General features: G+C 34.2%; 1 protein-coding gene across 4 annotated transcripts in view; it reads right to left on the bottom strand.

Moving 5' to 3' along the window:
- Positions 1 to 18,764, bottom strand: part of LOC131067651 (DEAD-box ATP-dependent RNA helicase 15) — a 75,665-nt gene that overhangs the window by 21,788 nt on the left and 35,113 nt on the right. For 3 of the 4 annotated variants that reach the window (XM_059213818.1, XM_059213816.1, XM_059213819.1), the window contains 3 exons: positions 18,406 to 18,550; positions 18,244 to 18,327; positions 18,030 to 18,149 (listed from right to left, as the gene is read on the bottom strand). In XM_059213818.1, coding sequence (XP_059069801.1) covers positions 18,045 to 18,149; positions 18,244 to 18,327; positions 18,406 to 18,550 — 334 coding nt within the window. In that variant the 3' untranslated portion in view covers positions 18,030 to 18,044. Of the gene's footprint in view, positions 1 to 17,924; positions 18,150 to 18,243; positions 18,328 to 18,405; positions 18,551 to 18,764 lie in introns of those variants that run through there. The other variant, XR_009359348.1, reaches the window with a different exon arrangement.

Genomic DNA, 18,764 nt, shown 5'->3' with positions numbered 1-18,764 from the left:
GAGGGAGAGTCACACCTCTTCATAATGGTCACAACCTTTCACAATTACAACCCTTCAAAAGGGTCACAACCCCTCATCATTGCTGTCCCTTTGGAAGAGTCATTTCCTTATTTTCTTCCCATTGACGCTTCCTTAATTCCTTTGCTCCCTTCTTTCTTCCTTTATCTTTGTTCTCCCCAAATGAAGTTTTGTTCTCTCCATTTTATATATATCTCATGTGAAAAATGATTGAATTGAGACAAGGATCCTTAAATAGAGATTACAAGACGGTGTTCTAAAAAGAACAAATCGTTTAACTGAAGCTAAAAAGAAAAATGTTAAATAGCTAACTATGTCTTCTAATAAAAGAAGCAATCGTTAAGCTAAACAAATTAAACGAACTAAAAGACCATTAATAGAACAACTAAACATAGTTGAGCACGAAAAATTAATTGCTAAAAAAACCCATCAAGCAAACCCGCGAACAGAAATTTGATTTTTTTCCATATAAAAAAAAATCACTTCAAATAAAATTCGCCAAACCCTAAAGAATCCCATCAACCTACTTTGATACCATAAAAATTAATTGAATTAACGAAGGAGATGAAGGCTCCTTAAATAGAGATTACAAGACAATGTTCTAAAAAGAACAAACCGTCTAATTGAAGCTAAAAATCTAAAAAGCAAAAACGCTAAAAAGTTAACTATGCCTTCTAATAAAAGAAGCAATAGTTAATCTAAACAAATTAAACGAATTGAATGAACTAAATGACCATTAATAGAACAACTAAAGATAGTTGACTAAATATAATTAAATATTCTAATATCATGTTTGAGGGAGTCAACTTTTCATTAAATGCCTTTTGACCATTCATTATTAAACTTAACTAAATTTTATTTTTATTCTTTTATATTTTAATTTATTATTATTATTATTTATTAATAAATCCTATTTCAACAAGACAGCATTATAGTGCGCCCTTCCCAAGATTGCTTGTCCTTTGGCAATGTAGGTTTCTATGAACTAAATCATGAAGGTCCCAAACCAATCCTTGGAGATCTGTATTCCTTATTTAATTTGGTTGACCCAACGTTTGGACAATATCATGGATATCTCTTTGCATTAAAGCATAGATGATCCTAAAATATATTAAGATGAGGATTAGAAGCATGGCACATATCTATTACACTAAACAAATTCATATATTTTTGGTTTACTCTTGTTATTCTCATATTCTACATCAACCCATGGCAACAATCATAGAGATTCATAGAATAGACATGTTGGGAACAAATCAGGCATGAACTAAACACGAAGCATACACATGAATACATGTAGACATAGTGAACAAAAAAATTACAATAAATATTATGAGTAGCTAATTAACCTATAACGAATCATTGCTTAGTTCGGTAGGAGCTCGAACGGGTGCCAATAAATTGTCCAACCCAACTACGCCCAAGAGCACACAATATCCAAGTCATGGCCATTTGCATCACATCCCACAAGCAGGAAGAACATCCAAACAGGACCAAATCCCCCTTGGGGTAATCAATTCATCAATTAGCCCACAAGAGGCAAGAACATCCAACAAAGACCAAATCCATCTCTTGGGGTAATCAATTCATCACTTAGTCCACAAGAGACAAGAACGTCCAACCAGAACCAAATTCATCTCTTGGGGCAATCTATTCATCACTTAGCCCACAAGAAGCGAGAACATTCAACTAGGACTAATTCCATCTCTTTGGATAATAAATTCATCACTTTGCCCAAAAGAGGCGAGAACATCCAACCAAGCCCAGTTCCATCTCTTGGGGTAACCAAGTCATCACTCAGCCCACAAGAGGTAGGAACGCCCAACCATGACCAGATCCATATCTTGGGGTAATCAATTCATCACTTATCCAACAAGAGGCAAGAACGTCCAACCAAGACCGGATCCCTCTCTACGGGTAATCATTATTCCACAATTCACAATAAATCTCTACCACAAATCTGCATATATTCCTCTTAAATTATGCTTCACTATTCCTTGCAACTTCTTAAAATCAGCAAGCAATCTCCTTAGGAACAGACATTTATTTGCCGGTATGTATTTGTCTTAGCATTCACATTTAACGCACATTTCCCACTTCTTCCACATCGTATTCTCTAAAGGCCACAAACTTAATTTATGTCTTCATCACCAAATGGGAATGATGCATCTCTTCAATAGAGAACTCCTTTCCAAAAGACATGACTTTTAGTTCCAAACTGATTTATTATCCCAAGTGCTGCCATATTTCTCCTTAATTATAATTTTACTCTCTAACAATTTTTGCACATTATTCACTAATTTTTGTCTTCATCACCAAATGGGAATGATGCATCTCTTCAATAGAGAACTCCTTTCCAAAAGACATGACTTTTAGTTCCAAACTGATTTATTATCCCAAGTGCTGAGTGCTGCTATATTATATTTGTATTAACATCTCTTCTATATCTGAAGAAGGCTGCTGATCAAGCAGTCCAGAACACTCAAGATATCAAAAAAATGGCTTTAAATATGTCCCAGCTCGAAGCTCAAGCTGCCTAGGCTTTAAAAAATCTTAATTAGTTCTCTTGTTGTTGGCTGCTCTCTTGGATGAGTACTATTGCTGAATGGTTCAATCTGCATTTGATTGTTAAGGGTTCTTTGCTCCCTTTGAAGAATTGATGTTAATTGTATTGATTTCCTCCATTGATTGATAAGTCCCCTCCAATGCTCATAAGAATTGAGTCACCACTTTTCATTGTTGCCCTTGAAAATAATATATTGTTCCTCAAATTGATCTCCCCTTTCTATCACCTCCACAAATAAAAACTTCTCCCCTTTATATCATCCAATGTAAGGGAGAGTCACACCTCTTCATAATGATCACAAACTTTCACAATTACCACCCTTCGAAAGGGTCACAACCCTTCATCATTGCTGCCCCTTTGCAAGAGTCACTGCCTTATCTTCTTCCCATTAATGCTTCCTTAATTCCTTTGCTTCCTTCTTTCTTCCTTCATCTTTTCTCCCCAAATGAAGTTCTCGTCTCTCCCTTTTATGTCTCATGTTTGAGGGAGTCACACCTTTTCATTTCATGCCTTTTGACCTTTCATTAATCTTAAATTTAATTTTATTATTATTCTTTTATATTTTAATTTATTATTATTATTTATTAATAAATCCTATTTCAACAAGGGCACATTACATCCACTTACAAGGATCCAATCATAGATGAAAAAAAACCTTTGAATCGAGAAGATAATCAAGTTTCATTACCGATAGGCTCATGTTATGCTTTTAATAGGGTGAAAGTGAGAGAGAGGTTCAGTTAGAGCTAGAAAGAGGGGTATATAGAGGGAGAAGAGTGAGAGAGGGATGGGTAAAGAGATAGAAATAGATATAGAGAAGAAGATAGAGATAGAGAGGAAGATAGAGGACAATGAGGAGAGGAATGTGGAGAGAACAAGAGAGATATGGAGTAATAAAGAGAGAGGGGAGAGGAATAGATAAAGATAGAAGAGAAAAATAAAATAATGGGAGAGAGAGGGAGAGATCGAAAGACAAAGATAGAGATAGGAAGTGACATATAGAAAGAGGGAGAGATATGGTGGTAGAAAATTAAATAACTAGATAGAGATTGAGGGAAGAAGAAAGAGGAATATATAGAGGGGGAAGAGTGAGAGAGGGATGGGTAAAGAGATAGAAATAGATATAGTGAAGAAGATAGAGCTATAGATAGAGATAGATATAGAGATGAAGATAGAGGACAGTGAGGAGAAGAATATGGAGAAAACAAGAGAAATATGGAGAAATAAAGAAAGAGGGGAGAGGAATAGATTGAGATGGAAGAGAAAAATAAATAAAGGGAGAGAGAGGGAGAGAGAGAAGATAAAGATAGAGATAGGAAGTGAAATATAGAAAGAGGGAGAGAAATTGTGGTAGAGAGATAGACAACTAGATAGAGATTGGGGGAAGATGTAACAAATGATATAGACTAATAGATATAGAAAGGAAAAGAGAAAAGAGATGGACAAATAGAGAGAACTAGAGAGAGAAATAGAGAGAGAGAGAGAGAAGAAGAAGAAGAAGAAGAAGAAAAGGGGAGAGAGAGGTAGAGATAAAGAGGCAAATACGGGATAGGAAGGGAATGAGAGAGGGAAAGATGGGGAAAGATAGAGAGGAGGGGGAGATATAGAGAGGGAGGGCCCAAAGAGAGAGAGAGATAATGATATATAGATACAAAGGGGGAGAGAGAGATATGGAGATGAAGATAGAAGGGGGCAAGAGTGAGAATTAATGTGACAAAAACATGTAATAGAGAGAAAGGTTTAGACTTTAGGAAGAGAGATAAAGAGGGGGGAAGCTAGAGAGATAGAGATAGAGACAGGGAGTGAGAAACAAAGAGTGTGTGTGTGTCTGTATACATGTTAGAGAGAGCAGTAGAGAGATGCAAAAAGAGGTAGTGATAGGGAGAGAGGGAGAGAGGTATATATACGGATAGAAAATGATGGAGAGAGAGTACATATAACTTGTAAAATATGAAGGGGTAAAAGAGAGGTAGAAATGTAAGGAGAGAAAAGGGGGAGAGGGTGAAATAAAGATAAAGGTAGACAATGAGAGAGGGGGGCATAGAGAGATAAAAAGATAAAGATATAGGAAGATAAATATAGAGGTAGAGAGGGATATAGATAGAGAGTAGGAGAAAGTAACAAATAAGGGTGTATGAGATCTAGAAATAGTAAGTGATAGAGACAGAGAGTGTGTTTGTGTTTGTGTGAGAGAGAGAGATATAGAGATAGAGATAAGGAGGAAGAAATATGGAATGTGTGTGTGAATGAAAGAGATATGGAGATAAGTATAAAGAGGGAGAAAGATATATCAATAGATAGAGAGGGGGAGAGGGGGAGGGAGAGGATATAGAAGTAGAGATATAAAAAAAGGGAGCGAAAGGGAGAGAGAGGGAGAGAGGGAGAGATATAGAGAGATAGATAGAGTAGGAAGGATAGAAGGGGAAAAGAAAGAGATATAGGAAGAGGTAAGGAGATATAGCTAGGGGACAGAGATAGAGATGAAGATAATAATCAAATGACATGCTACCCACAACATAACTCCCTAGAGACACATGTTATTATTGGAATGAAACGAGTAGTCAAAAGTTAGTTGCTCTCTTTTGCTCTCTCGCTCTAAACATTTAATTTAGGTTTTAAGTTGAAATTTATTTTAATACAAAATTCAGCTATAATTATTCTACAATAAATAATAAAAAAACAAACAACATAAATTAAATCAATTCTATTAAAAAAGATCAAATATCTTAATAAAAGAAATAATATTAAAAGATATTCTAATCAAAAGAAGATAACAATAAATATAGATTTTTCTTTTATGCACAATCTTTTTTTAATTAATAATATTAAAATATATATTTTTAATCTTTTATCATAAAAGATTTATTTTTTAAAATTAATATAAATTTAAGCAAAAATAAGACAACAAATATATATATTAAATTAATTCTATTAAAAAAGATCGAATATCCTAATAAAAGAAATAATATTAAAAGATATTCTAATCAAATGAAGATAATAATAAAATATCGATTTTTTACTTTATGCACAATCTTTTTCTAATTAATAATATTAAAATATATATTTTTAATTTTTTATCATAAAAGATTTCTTTTTTTTTAAATTAATATAAATTTAAACATACAGTTGAGATTGATTCTATAGTATTACATCCTTCTCAATTTTGAAGCATTGATTTCAAAAAGTAGGTGGTTCACTTCATATAGAGAATGCCTTTGCCATAATTAGATGTATAATTTTAAGTGAAAAATATTTTATATTAATTGTGGTGGGATGACAATGAATCAAGAGCTTTAAAAGATTTCAAGAAATTTGTAATGGATAACAAGTTCATCAATGTGGAGACCAAAAATGGAAAATACATTTGGACCAATAGGCAATTGGATTTTGCTAACATTTCTAAGTGTGTGTCATGTCCTTGCAAAAACAAATCATAAAATTGCACCTGTAAATAATAAAAAGCCTAGGCAATTGGATATATAAGGTTGACCAAGAATAAAGGCATAAGAAAAATAATAATAAATAAATAATAATAATAATAATAACATAAATTTTTTAATAGAGGGCCAACCTAGGGATCGAATAACTTTCCGATTACATTGGTGATCAAATGCAATGTGGCTCTGTCATGAAGTTGCTTCAAATTCAAATAAATGTGGTTCCATTGCAATGAACTAATGGGTATTTTGAAGGATTGGTGAAGAAACGCATCACCAAAAACGGAATAAAAAGATTCATTGTCTTGAAAAAATTAAATGAAATAAAGGGAAGATTATAGGAATGGAACTATGTCCTTTAAGAATATCTTCGTAGAGAAAGATATGAAAACGATTTGGCAGATCTAAAGCAAAATGTAATTGCCTATGGGATGACTAATGCAAAATTCTTGGAGGAGAAACAACTCTTCGCGACTCACACGAAGATCCTTGCCAAGGAAGAAATATATTGGAAAAGCAAGTCAAGGGAGTTGTGGCTAGCCGAAGGTTATATGAATACTGTACCAAATTCTTCTAATGCCACAAAAGATCAAAGAATTCATAGCTGAATAGACAAAATCATGTCATCCAATGGTGAGCATCTAGACAATAGTAAAGAAATTCTAGACGAAGGAGTACCTTTCTTTAAAAAGCTATTAGCCCCAAAAGACAAAACGGGCCCAATCGATATGGGGAATTTTACCGATGTCATCCCGTCACCCCTCGAACTAATTATGCAAGAATAAAACAAAATGTTGATGGCTCCATTCACAAAGGAAGAAGTGAAAAAGGTTGCATTTGAACTTTACCCAAATAAATCCCTAGGCCCCAATGGCTTCTCGGCCCTTTTCTTCCAAAAATGATAGCCTTTTGAAAGTTATGAGATTCACGAAATTCTGGAGGATTAAGAAGAATAAAAATTTTCGTGAAAAATTTGAATGACACTCTGATTGCACTCATCCCAAAGAAAGATGACACTTCCACATCCTTTGATTTCAGACCAATCTCACTATGCAACAGAATATATAGGATAATCGCAAAATCAATGGCCAACAAACTAAAACTTGTGCTCCCTAGCATCATCTCCCAAGATTAAAGTGGATTCACGCCGAGAAGAGGCATGAGGGAATCATCATCACAAATGAGGTAATACATTCTATAGAAACTTTGAGACAGAAAGCTATGTTGCTCAAACTTAATATAAGAATATGATCACATTTCAAATGGCCGAAAATAGACCAAAAAAAACACAAACTCCTATGAAAACCTAATAGACACCCGCGAAGCCCAAAAAAATAGAAAACCTACAAAAATCAATAAAAATAGTGTGACGAAGAACAATATCACGCAATGTGTGGAAGTTAAACAAATAGCCACCACAACATCAAGGAAAAACCACCATTCGATTCTAAGACACAACAGTAGCTGCTATGATTAGAACCGTTTTCGTTGCTATATTAATTGTTGTTTGCACTCAATTTTTCAATACAATGCTTTAGTAAGTCTCTTTTCAAGCTCACATGCCACTTACCAACAACATAATATAGGTATTTTAATTGATAAAATCAAAATGTCTTTAAATATTTGATATTGTTACATTTGATATTATGATTTAACTTTAAGTAGGAGAAAGAATTAGTTCGAGGATATCCATAGAATGACGAGTTTGGAAGATTTTGAGTTCAATTTACAATTTCTTACATTGCTTTTCAAATTAAAGGTCATTACCAAATTTTATCAATCTTGTCCCATTTGAAGTTCTCTCATCATAAACAAAATCAATGTTGAATCAGGTTTGGATATGCTTAGCTAGATATTGATGACTTAATCAACATCTTTGTAATTGAAGATGAAAGAAAGGCTATATCAATAGATCAACAAATCAATGCACCATAAAGAAAAAACAAAGAGACTGGTCCAACATGTTGCATGTGAATCTGGTCCACTTACAAGTGTCCCAAATTCAATCCAACAAATCACCTTTTACTATAAAGGGAGCCTTCAAATGTGAGGGGTGACTAAACCATGAGAAAAGTAAAGATAAAGATTGTCAATTACTTCAATAATGGATTGAGATTGTCAATGACTATATAATGGAAATTTTTGTTTTTTTAATTATTTTTGGCTAGGCTTGGTGTTACCAAGCCTAGCACGTTTTTGAATTTCATAGAACACGCACAAGTTATGAGAAATTTCATTTTTTTTCATGTGGCCACTTTTTTGTTCACCATCTTGGTGCACTTACCACATAATGTGTTCATAGTTTAAAAGGCAAACTATATTTTGAGAACTCAAGTTGGAGCTTCTTTTGTTTCAATAGTTGTGAGAGTTGATACCTTATTGAAGAAACCTACTTAAACTATAGACACTCTCTAAATTACTTTGTTAGAGATCTTTGATTGAAGGTCATGTTTCATTTGACCTTGAACCCCACCATGTTCTTCTATTGAAACCTTGAACCTAATTAATGTCATTTCTACTAAAGAAGTATAATTTTCCTTAATTTTCATATTTGCATATATGCATGACCATTCTTATTAAATATAATAATTAAAAAGACTATATAATGGTTAAATGACCATATTTTATTCTAAAGATTTCTAATAAGGGCATCTACACGTCGTTGCAACAAAGTCACATTCCATATGATCTCTTTGTTTGAAGTCTTACTGTCAAACAGTCGACAAGTTGCTTATGTTACTTTTCTATTATAAAAGTCTTCTAGATAATTTATAACTAGTATGTGTTGTGACGTTTCCACACATCACACCATTGCAAATGGGGGCCCCCACTTTTTGCTTGTTAGCATAGGTACTTTGTTTAGTTTGCGTAGCTTGACAATAGTTTTCTCTCCTAGCTCTTAAGGAGGGTGACGTCAAGTCAATCCCAAAAGAACGATTGACCAATCCTTGAAATGAATAACAATGCAAAACCTTGGCCTTGGAGTTGGATAGATCGAGTCAAAAATTTCAATAAGTCTAAGGTCAGGAATGGATAAGTAGAGTCAGTAATTCCAAATCCAGATAGGAACTGAATGTACAATTTACTATCTAAACAAGGAAAATTCCTTACTTGAGATTAGAAATGTGCAATTGTTCCAAGGAATGAAAATGGAAGTCGCCCAAATTCAAGACGAAGGGTGTAGTCAAGTAAAGAATTCAAATTTCAGGCCCAGAATTAATGAATGGGCATCAAGACTAAGAGTTGAATGTTGAAATGCACAATATTAACAATTTTCTAAAATTTTGTCAATATTGTCAATTTGTTGTCAAAATGCAAAAGTGCAATAAAAGTTGTCAAGTTGTCAAAAATACGAAAAGGATGTCAAAATTGTCAATGTTGTCAAGGGGTTGTCAAGAAAAGTGAAGCAAGAAAAATGTTAAGTATGTGAGAATGAGGAAATCCATTTTCAAAGCAAGGAATACAATTCAATGACAGATTATCACTCAAGAATTTCCCCTACTTGGCAAATTTTTCACAATTTCCATTCCAAGACGGAGATTTCCTTTCCAAGGCATCAAAATTTCCTTGATCAAGGTCAATAACCGCTCAAGATCTCCTCCTCCATGAAAGATTCCTTGCTCCTTGTGGAAATTTCTCCCCCGTGTCTAAAATGCACTCCTAAGGAATGAATTTCTTCACTATGCTCCAAGTGGCACTCAAAACAAGATTTCTCAGTCCCTTCCTAATCATACTCAAGGGGGTGTTTTAAACATTGCAAACTAAGACATAAAATCGACCTCCAAAGGTAAATTGCACTCATGCATTGCAAATTTCCTTTCATAGGTGAAATCCCACCAATGGAAAATTCCTTGCAAGAGTAAAAGTGTGCCCACCATTCCTTTCACACATGAATTTGCACTCTCCATTTCCTTGTCTATGGTAAAAATCGGCTCAAACATTGCAAGTTCCTTGCCTCATGATGAAATCTGCCCATCCTTTCCTGGCTCAATGCATGAAAATTTCCTTTCCTAGGGGAAATTGCACCCACTAAACTTGGAAATTTCCTCTCACCCTCTCATTAGCGCTCACCATTCCTTCTTGAAGGTGAAAACCCACTCACAAATTCCTTCCTCCACATTAAACCCTACCCAAATTATCTATGACCACCATCAAAACCCGCTAGGGTAGTGTTAAAGCTAGGTCAGCTGCCTTGGAGCAAATGTAAATTAAATTGCAAATGTTTTTTTTATCTAGCTTGGCCTTGTAAGATGAAAGTGCAATTCAAATATGAAATGCCTATATTTGAGGGAAGAAATCATTTCATTTCCAATATCAATTCAAACTGATTCACAGCAAGTTAAAGGCATAGGAGCGAATTTGTGAATTCCATTATTGAGGGGTGAGCTCTTAGCCTATACTTATATGTATTCATGCAACATAAATTCATGTCTTTAGAGGGCCGACCTGCCATGAAATTAATTCAAAAGTGTTGCAAAAAAGGCTCGACCAGGTTCACAACAATAAGTTCCCTTTGAAAATCAATTTTAAATACAAAGAAAAACCTAGCAGGAGTCGACCTGAATGAGGGTAAGAGAAATTCAAAGTTGCATATTAAAAACAAGTGAAAAAATATCTAGGTTGGCTGTGTAAATGAAATTGTTATTTCTTGATGGAGCGTGTGTGTATATACTATTACTATATATATGAGACATTAAAAACTTCATTTGCAAATCATATTCTTCTAATATAAAATCAGTTCAAGAGCAGAAACAAATTCCAGAACATCAGGTGGAAATTTCATGGCAGATTGAAGGTGAATTTTCCAGCAGATTAAAGACAAGTTGATCAAGAGAAAATCAGGTTCAGAACCTAGGGTGTGATTTCAAGAGCAGATCAAAGCTTATTGGGAGCAGAATCAGATCAATTAAAAGGGGGATCAAAGTTACAACAGAAAGACAAGCCTTCTTAAAGGAACAACCAGTCATTTGTCCCTGATCTGAGTGATTTTCATCAGTGACCTAAGCGCTCCCAGATCTGAGATATTACTCTCAGATATTTCTAGTTCATTGCTAGGGTTTTGCACAGGTTTATAAAGCCATTTTCTTGAGAATTCTTGATGAATAAAACATGTTCGCAACTTTTCTTTGAGTTCTGATTATTATGAAATTCCTCAATATGAATTACGGAACCATGATTTTGCGCTCTAGTTTTGCATTTCACTCACTTAGGGTTTCTCATTAGCTATTGTAATCTAAGGCGTTTTCCCTCTCTTGCAGAGATGATTGCATGAAAAGATGGCGAATGATGGAAGCATTGCAACTTCGAAGAAACATTGCAACACGGAGGGTTTCCAAAGAAAGACAAGCACTAATGTGGAAGATTCAACAATGCAGAAAAAGCATAAGATCGACCATTTCATGAGGAAGTGTATGGAGAATGGAAAGATGGACTTCACAAACGTGAAAGAGTACGAAGAAGAGACAAGTTCAAGGGTGGACAACATCAAGACTTACATCATCAAGATCTAAACTTCATCAAGACATTCAAGAATATCAAGACATGATTCTAAGGATATCAACATCAAGACATTTAGGGGGATTACAAGGAAGACTCTATTTTGATCTTGGATTTCCTTTCAAAGGAAGGAATTCAACAATGCAAGAAAGTCCAAGGGATTGCATAATGAAGATTCATGTTTCACAGTGCAAGATAAATTCATCACAGCATCAAGAAACAATTATTACAAGGGGATCAAAGGCATCAAAAACATGTTCCACATTTCAAGGAGACGTCAAGAATGTTCAAGGAAGAGAATTTCAAGATTCAACACGTAAGAATGAAATGCAAAACATCACAAGAAGGATTTCAATCATGAGAATGGAAAGATGTGATCAAGGAAAGATAGTTGATCAAGATGATGCAATTTGGAAATATAGGCCATCACGTCGATCAATTGGATGGCGTTGAGTATCAAGAGATACCTATGTTAATGTGGCACCTATTCACCTTAACCAATCCAATAATGCCATGTCGATATGTCCAAGTTCAATGAGCCTGACTCATCAACAACTATACATGCGAAAAGCACTAAATTTGATGTAACAACTGTATTTTATCATTTGTCCACATTCAAAAGGGGCATGTATTTAAAGCAATGTAATTTTCTCATTGGTTAATAAGGTGTTAGTTGTAACTAACCGTAATTAGGGTTTTTTGTCCAAATCTTGGCCAATGATTTTAGAGTCAATCCTAGCCAATGAATTGTAATTGGATGTCTATAAAAAGCTTAGCCTTTTCATTTGTAAAGGGGTTAACAATTGGAAATTAGGAGGTAGAATATTCAAGTTAAAGTAGAGTAGGAGGAGGAAGCTAGAGATCGTTGCCAAGACTATGTTGAAATCAATACATAACTTTCATTGAAGCTATGGTGGATCTTTGTGTTGTGTTTCTACATTTTGCTTGATTTCTTGTTACTTCTAAGCTAGTTATTTCTACATTTTGAATTCTAAACCCTTTCCCTTTTGATATTTCTTTGTTTGAGTAAATTAGTTTCCAGGTTCCAACTACTTTGCAGAAGCGTAACTCCCTTTGTGATACCAACATATCACATTATTTCCACTTAGTCTATCCATTTGCATTGTCAAGACCCGACTAAAGAAACCTTGGGGTTGCCTTGTTTGATCACATTGTTTAGCATTTGAGGTTTCCTTGTTCAAGAGAGGATAGAATACTTAGCATTTTATTCTGTATTCAAGGTGTCATAAAAAACACATCAACAAAATTGTGCTAGGAGGGTTGACAGCTGAACTCTGGATCCTATCAACTCATATTTGCGGAAGTTAACTTAAGCCTTTTTCTCTACCCTCCTCCGCTCAAAAAAATTGGCACTAGCAAGGCTTGAACAATGAGCAAACGCTTGAATGTATGAAAAGTTGAACGTGTGAACAATGGAACCTATCAATTCAAGTGAAGAATTTGTCGAGAGTCATTAGGTGGAGGAAATATCTTAAGACTTCTTTCATCCTCCTCTACGCTCAATAGAATTACCACAAGAAGAGAGGGAAGAACGTTGGGTCATCAACAGAATTTGCATGGTTGTGTTCAAATCAACCACAAGCTAGAACCAGAATGAGCTTTCAAAAGCCAAATGTGAGATATTTATAATTATATTTATATAATTATATATATATAAATGTGTGTGTGTATGTTTTATAATATTTATAAATTTAAAATAGACAACTTTAAGAAGAAAGAAATAATTAATTAATTAATTAACTAACTTTTTTTAAATTAAATAGATATACATTGCAACCACCATCGTACAAGGGATTCTTTTTATTTAAAGCTTTCTTTTTTTATTCAAATGTGTTTTATTATTTAAAGCTTTCTTATTAAAAAAATATTTAATACTTTTATATTAATATAATATAATATACGTATATATATATAGAATATTTTCTATGCTTATGAAATTAATAGTATATAGAGAAAAGTTGATTATGTAGGATAATGTAGTTAATTAATTATGAAGATTGAGTTGTGATAAAAAATAGTGTTAAATATAGTTATTCTAAAAATCTTGAAAATGGATTAAAGTTATAAACTAAAGATTGCATGTGATTAAAGTACTTAGTGAATCTTATCTTAGCATAACTAATGTAGCCTTATAGAGAATCAAACCCCTAATTCAGCAGAATGAATTTTCATTAGGCTGCTCAGTTAGCCCTTCAAGTCAAGCATGCAATAAGTAAAGTTTCAGCCTTCATCTAACCAAAGCATATGATTAATAAATTCATAGCCTTCATTTGGCCAAGTACGTAATCAATGCACTCATATCTCTCCAACATTGGGACTCTTAGATCCCACATATCTCATGATGCTAAAGGAGGAGGCTATAGAAGATATATCGAATCTCACATATGACTGAAAAAAATCCCTATCTCCCTCCCTATCCACTCACAAACATATATATTCAACACATGTACAAAAAAAATAGACACAAATGTTTCCAAGGACACCTATATTTCTCCAACACAACTAAAAAAACTAGTATTTCGGAAAAAAAATCAGCCAAGGTATCTTTCATCCCAATTCCCAAGAATACCCAGTCAACTCCACTATGTTCTAGGGAAATTGCCCATGTATAGCACAAATAGTGAGCTTATTGCACAATTGTGGTACAGAAAACAGCGATTTTCATGGATGAGGTTCAAATTTAATCGAATTTCAAACATTTATAAAAAAATCGTTCAAATTCAACCATTAATTCGTACGGACAAGGACATCATTTTTTTTACTAAGGAAAAAACTGAAAAGCATTTTTTTAGGGTTTATGAGTCTACGACGGGTCTACGGCAGCAATTTCTGAGTCTACGGCAGGTTCTTTGTGTATGCAGCGGGTTCTTTGTGTTTGATGTCGTTGTCGTGCATACCTCCTCCATCGTTGCCAACAACCGTGTTCAGGAAGGCTTCTTCAATTATTAATGTTTTGGTTTGCCCGACGATATTCATATAATGTTTTGGTTTGCCCCAATTTTTAATGTTTAATGTTTTGGTATTCATATAATCCGTATTCAATATTCATATAATCCGTATTTAGTATTGCCCGACGATATAATGACTTCAAATCTATAATGTTAAGCAATGTTAAGCAATTATATAATGTTTAGCAATGTTAAGCAATTATATAATGTTAAGCAATGTTAAGCAATTACATAATGACAATATAATGTTTTGTTTAATGACAATATATTGTATTTATAATGTTAAGCAATTATATAATAACAATATAATGTTTTGTTTAATGATTTCACATGTTTCTTATGGTTTATATTTTATAAATGTGCCATCTTTTTATAATGACTTCAAATCTATTTAGCAATGTTAAGCTATTTTGATAGTTTATAAGAAGTATACATATATTTAAAAATAAACAAAATTATATAAGGCGAATTTTATCCGATTTTTTTTATAAAATTTTTCCCTTGTCGAATTTCATCCGAATTTCATGGCTGTCGAATTCAAATTCAAATTCGAACCTTGTGACTTAGGTTGAAAGTATAAGATTGAGTGATAGCCAACAAGCATTGGTCAGCTCGACAATACTATTTAAAGTAGCATGAATGGGAAGATTTTGTTACATAAAATGTAGGTTCAATGGGATGATGTTCCTATGTAATACCTCCCTACCTAAGATTGGTACTTTTGTTTGCAAAATGAATAGTGTTGATGCGTGTTTTGTGACACTCGCCAACACAAAATAAAATACCAAGTATGCTATCCTCTCTTGAACAAGGAAACGTCAAATGCTAAACTATGTGATCAAATAAGACAACCCCAAGGTTTACAATGGGAACTATGCAACTTTTAAAAATGGATTGACTAAGTCAATGAAGTGATTTGCTGATATCACAAAGCGGCTTAAACTTTGTTGGAATCTGAATACTAAACTCACTTAGAAAATAAAAGACAAAAGGGATAAGGGTTAGAAAATCTTCATCTAAGACCTAAGGACAATGATAATAATAGATAGTGTTTAAATAGATGCACACCATAAATCAAGCCTTAATATTCCTAATTTCAACTTGGAATTCTTTTACTTCCACTCGATTTTCAACTTCTCTTAGACAACTTTTCCTTTCACAACTCTCAACTCCATAATTATCGAACGAATTTCTTCATGATTTTGTCCTCTATTCTTCATTTCACTCATGGATTTGCCATTCTTTCCTTAGAATTATCTCATTCACTCTCTTCAAAATTCTGAATTATCCTTCATTTCATTTCCTCATGTTTCCACTATATGCTACCTCACCTTATACTCTTCCTAGGCGGGATTTCCAAGTGTGAATGCACTCAAGAGCCCTTCCCCTTAGCGAAGGGTTACGTTGTGAGGGAACAAAACACCCATTGTTTGAGCAGAATTTTCACCTATGTAAGAAGTTAGAACAAAGCACCCAAGGTGTTGGGTCGAGATTTAGCTAGTGCACAAACTTAAGCACCCTATGCAAGTGGAAAATTAGACTGTGAAAGAACTCAAGGATCCAATGCCTAGCAAGATTTTCACTTGTGCAAGAACTCATGAATAGTTTGTGCAAAGATTTTAATTTGAAATTCATTCACCTCGCCCAACTTGGAACTCCTCACCTTACCTTTACATTTTCTTACATTTTTTCATGATTTTAATCCATACCACTTGTGAAGAACAAATTTTCTCAATTTTCCTCTCTTGTCCAGGTCGGAGAATCCTTGACAAGAAATTTTCCTTGTCTTGATTTTGGATTTCCATTATTTTCCTTGACAACTTCTTTACAATATTGACAATTTTGACAACATTTCTTGCACTTTGACAACATTAAGCAACATTTTGAATTTTCAACCTCAATTCTCAATCCTGACATTTATTCATGGATTTTGGACTCAACTTGAATCCCTCACTTGATCACACCCTAAGGACAAGACGTTGCACTTGAAGACATTTCAAGGGTCACTCAACGCTCACCTTATCTCAAACTGACAAGACATCACTATCCTCCCCAGAGGTTAAAAGATCAAAACCAATGCCAAGCTAGGGAAACTTAAGCAAAACTCTAACCTAAGAAGCAAAAACAGTGGGGGTCACCATTTGCAATGGGGTGTGTGTTACAACACAACAAATAAGAACCACACATTTTCATTGTTCACATACCAAATGTTTCCAGTTTCTGCAAATTTAGAGTTGGACAAACAAGAGTGCATTTGAAAGGTTGAGCCCCTAGATAGCTAGTGCACACCTTCCATAAATACAAAATACATTGTAGTCATAAAATGTGGTCAACAAGATAAAACCATTTTAGCTATCTTCTTTTGCACATAATTTATACCTTCATTTATGCCTCTACACATGTCCAAAACAGTTCAGGGAACTTGGAAGTCCCAAAAATATACTTTTTTGTAGGGAAGGGGGATTGGCTTGAGGATAATTCCTCCCCATTCCCAAGATATTCTAGGCATCTGAGGTACCATGAGTTACTAGGGCACATCCACATGAAACAATTATATTTGCAAAGACAACGACCGTGCAATAAGCTGAGAAGCATTATCAGACAGATTGATAGTACTGTTTTAGGTAAAATAAAGGGCTAGAGTTTGTTGTATAGATCAACGGGAACAATCTTTCTAAGCCATAGTTCAGTACAAGAAGTTGATACTTTCGTTTGCAATATGAATAAGCACTATACACTGCCACTGCTACTAGCTGATCATTTTGCCCCAATTCAAAGTTGAACAGACTGGTGTGTGCATTCAAGTCGTGCCCTTGATAGCTAGTCATTTCTTCTGTAGATTTAAAATATGTCATTGTCACAAAGTGAGCTCGAGCAGCTAAGTACCAGCTAGCTATCTTCTTTTGCAAGTTTGTTAATTCTATTCAGAAACACATCACAGAGATAACACATCAGGACTAGATTAAAGTGACTAGAAAAATTTGACCAAAAACAACAATGTAAAGTCGTATAGTATCCTTAAATGCCCATATATAAGGCCTTTTCCACATAAAATAATAGAAGTGGTCAAGATTTGTTTCAATGCTTACATGCTTACTGTGCATGTATGCTGAGAGAACACAAAGACAAATTATTTGAGGCCAGGCTACACAAAGGGGTAATCAAAACACCTCAAGAGATGTCTTTGGAATGCCTGGACATCCCTTAAAAGCATTGAAGCATAACCCTCATGAAAGATGCCCAACCATCTCCAGGATGTGCAATGGAAATCCATTCCTACTCTGTTGAAAACTATGAGTGGGACATTCTAATGTGCACCCAGCTCAGTGAGACATTGTTTGTGAAGCCAATCACCTATTGTGGGGATGGTTGGGTACACATTTTACACAGAATGATATTAACATTTCTAGACAGTAACAACATCAATGATGGGTATACATTCATTTCAAAAGAAACAATCAATAAATTAATATTGCTTCTAGTCTCTAGATTTGATTGTGTGAAAAATTTATTAACCATCAACATTTTGGATCACACCACGTGATCCATCATCAGGATTCAAGAGAGTTCAAGGCAAAGAAAGATCAAATTGTACTTACTATATGTTGAAGTATCAATTTGTTCAGGAAGCTCCTTTATATCAACTTCAAATCGCTCCTGAACCTAAAACAAGATGCAAAACAAGTTTGAGCCTCCAAAATGGGAACATAGTTTTAATCTCACACCAATCAAATTGATTCCAAAGGCAATCTAATACCTGATTAAGCACATCTGAGTCACCTGCTGAAGCAACAAATGTAATAGCAAGACCCTTAGTACCAAACCTTCCTGCCCTCCCAACCTGCAAAGCCAAGAATTTTTTATTTTACTAATTGTCCTTGATGTGTTGTTAACTAACTTTAATACAAATTATACCCACCCTGTGCAAATAAGTATCTGCCGAATCTGGCATGTCATAGTTAATTACAATATTTACACGTTCAATGTCTATTCCTCGGCCAACTAAATCTGTTGCTACTAAAATTCTTTTGAGGCCCTCCTTGAAGTTCTTATAGCGAGTCAATCTGCATCAGACACAAAAATTCAATGTCTCTAAATGTAACCAAAAAAATTCAACAAAGTAAACATAAATAGTTATTTGTTTCATCAAAAATTCAAATCAAGACACTGATCTCACAAAATTACTTTTGATGATAATGAGAAGTGACATCAGACATTGTAACCAAAAAAATTCAACGAAGTAAACATAAATAGTTATTTGTTTCATCAAAATTTCAA

Source organism: Cryptomeria japonica, chromosome 11 (assembly GCF_030272615.1).
Source record: "Cryptomeria japonica chromosome 11, Sugi_1.0, whole genome shotgun sequence".
Lineage (NCBI taxonomy): Eukaryota > Viridiplantae > Streptophyta > Pinopsida > Cupressales > Cupressaceae > Cryptomeria > Cryptomeria japonica.
The sequence above is the reverse complement of the archived record's forward strand: the minus strand, read 5'-3'. Positions and strand labels throughout refer to the sequence as shown.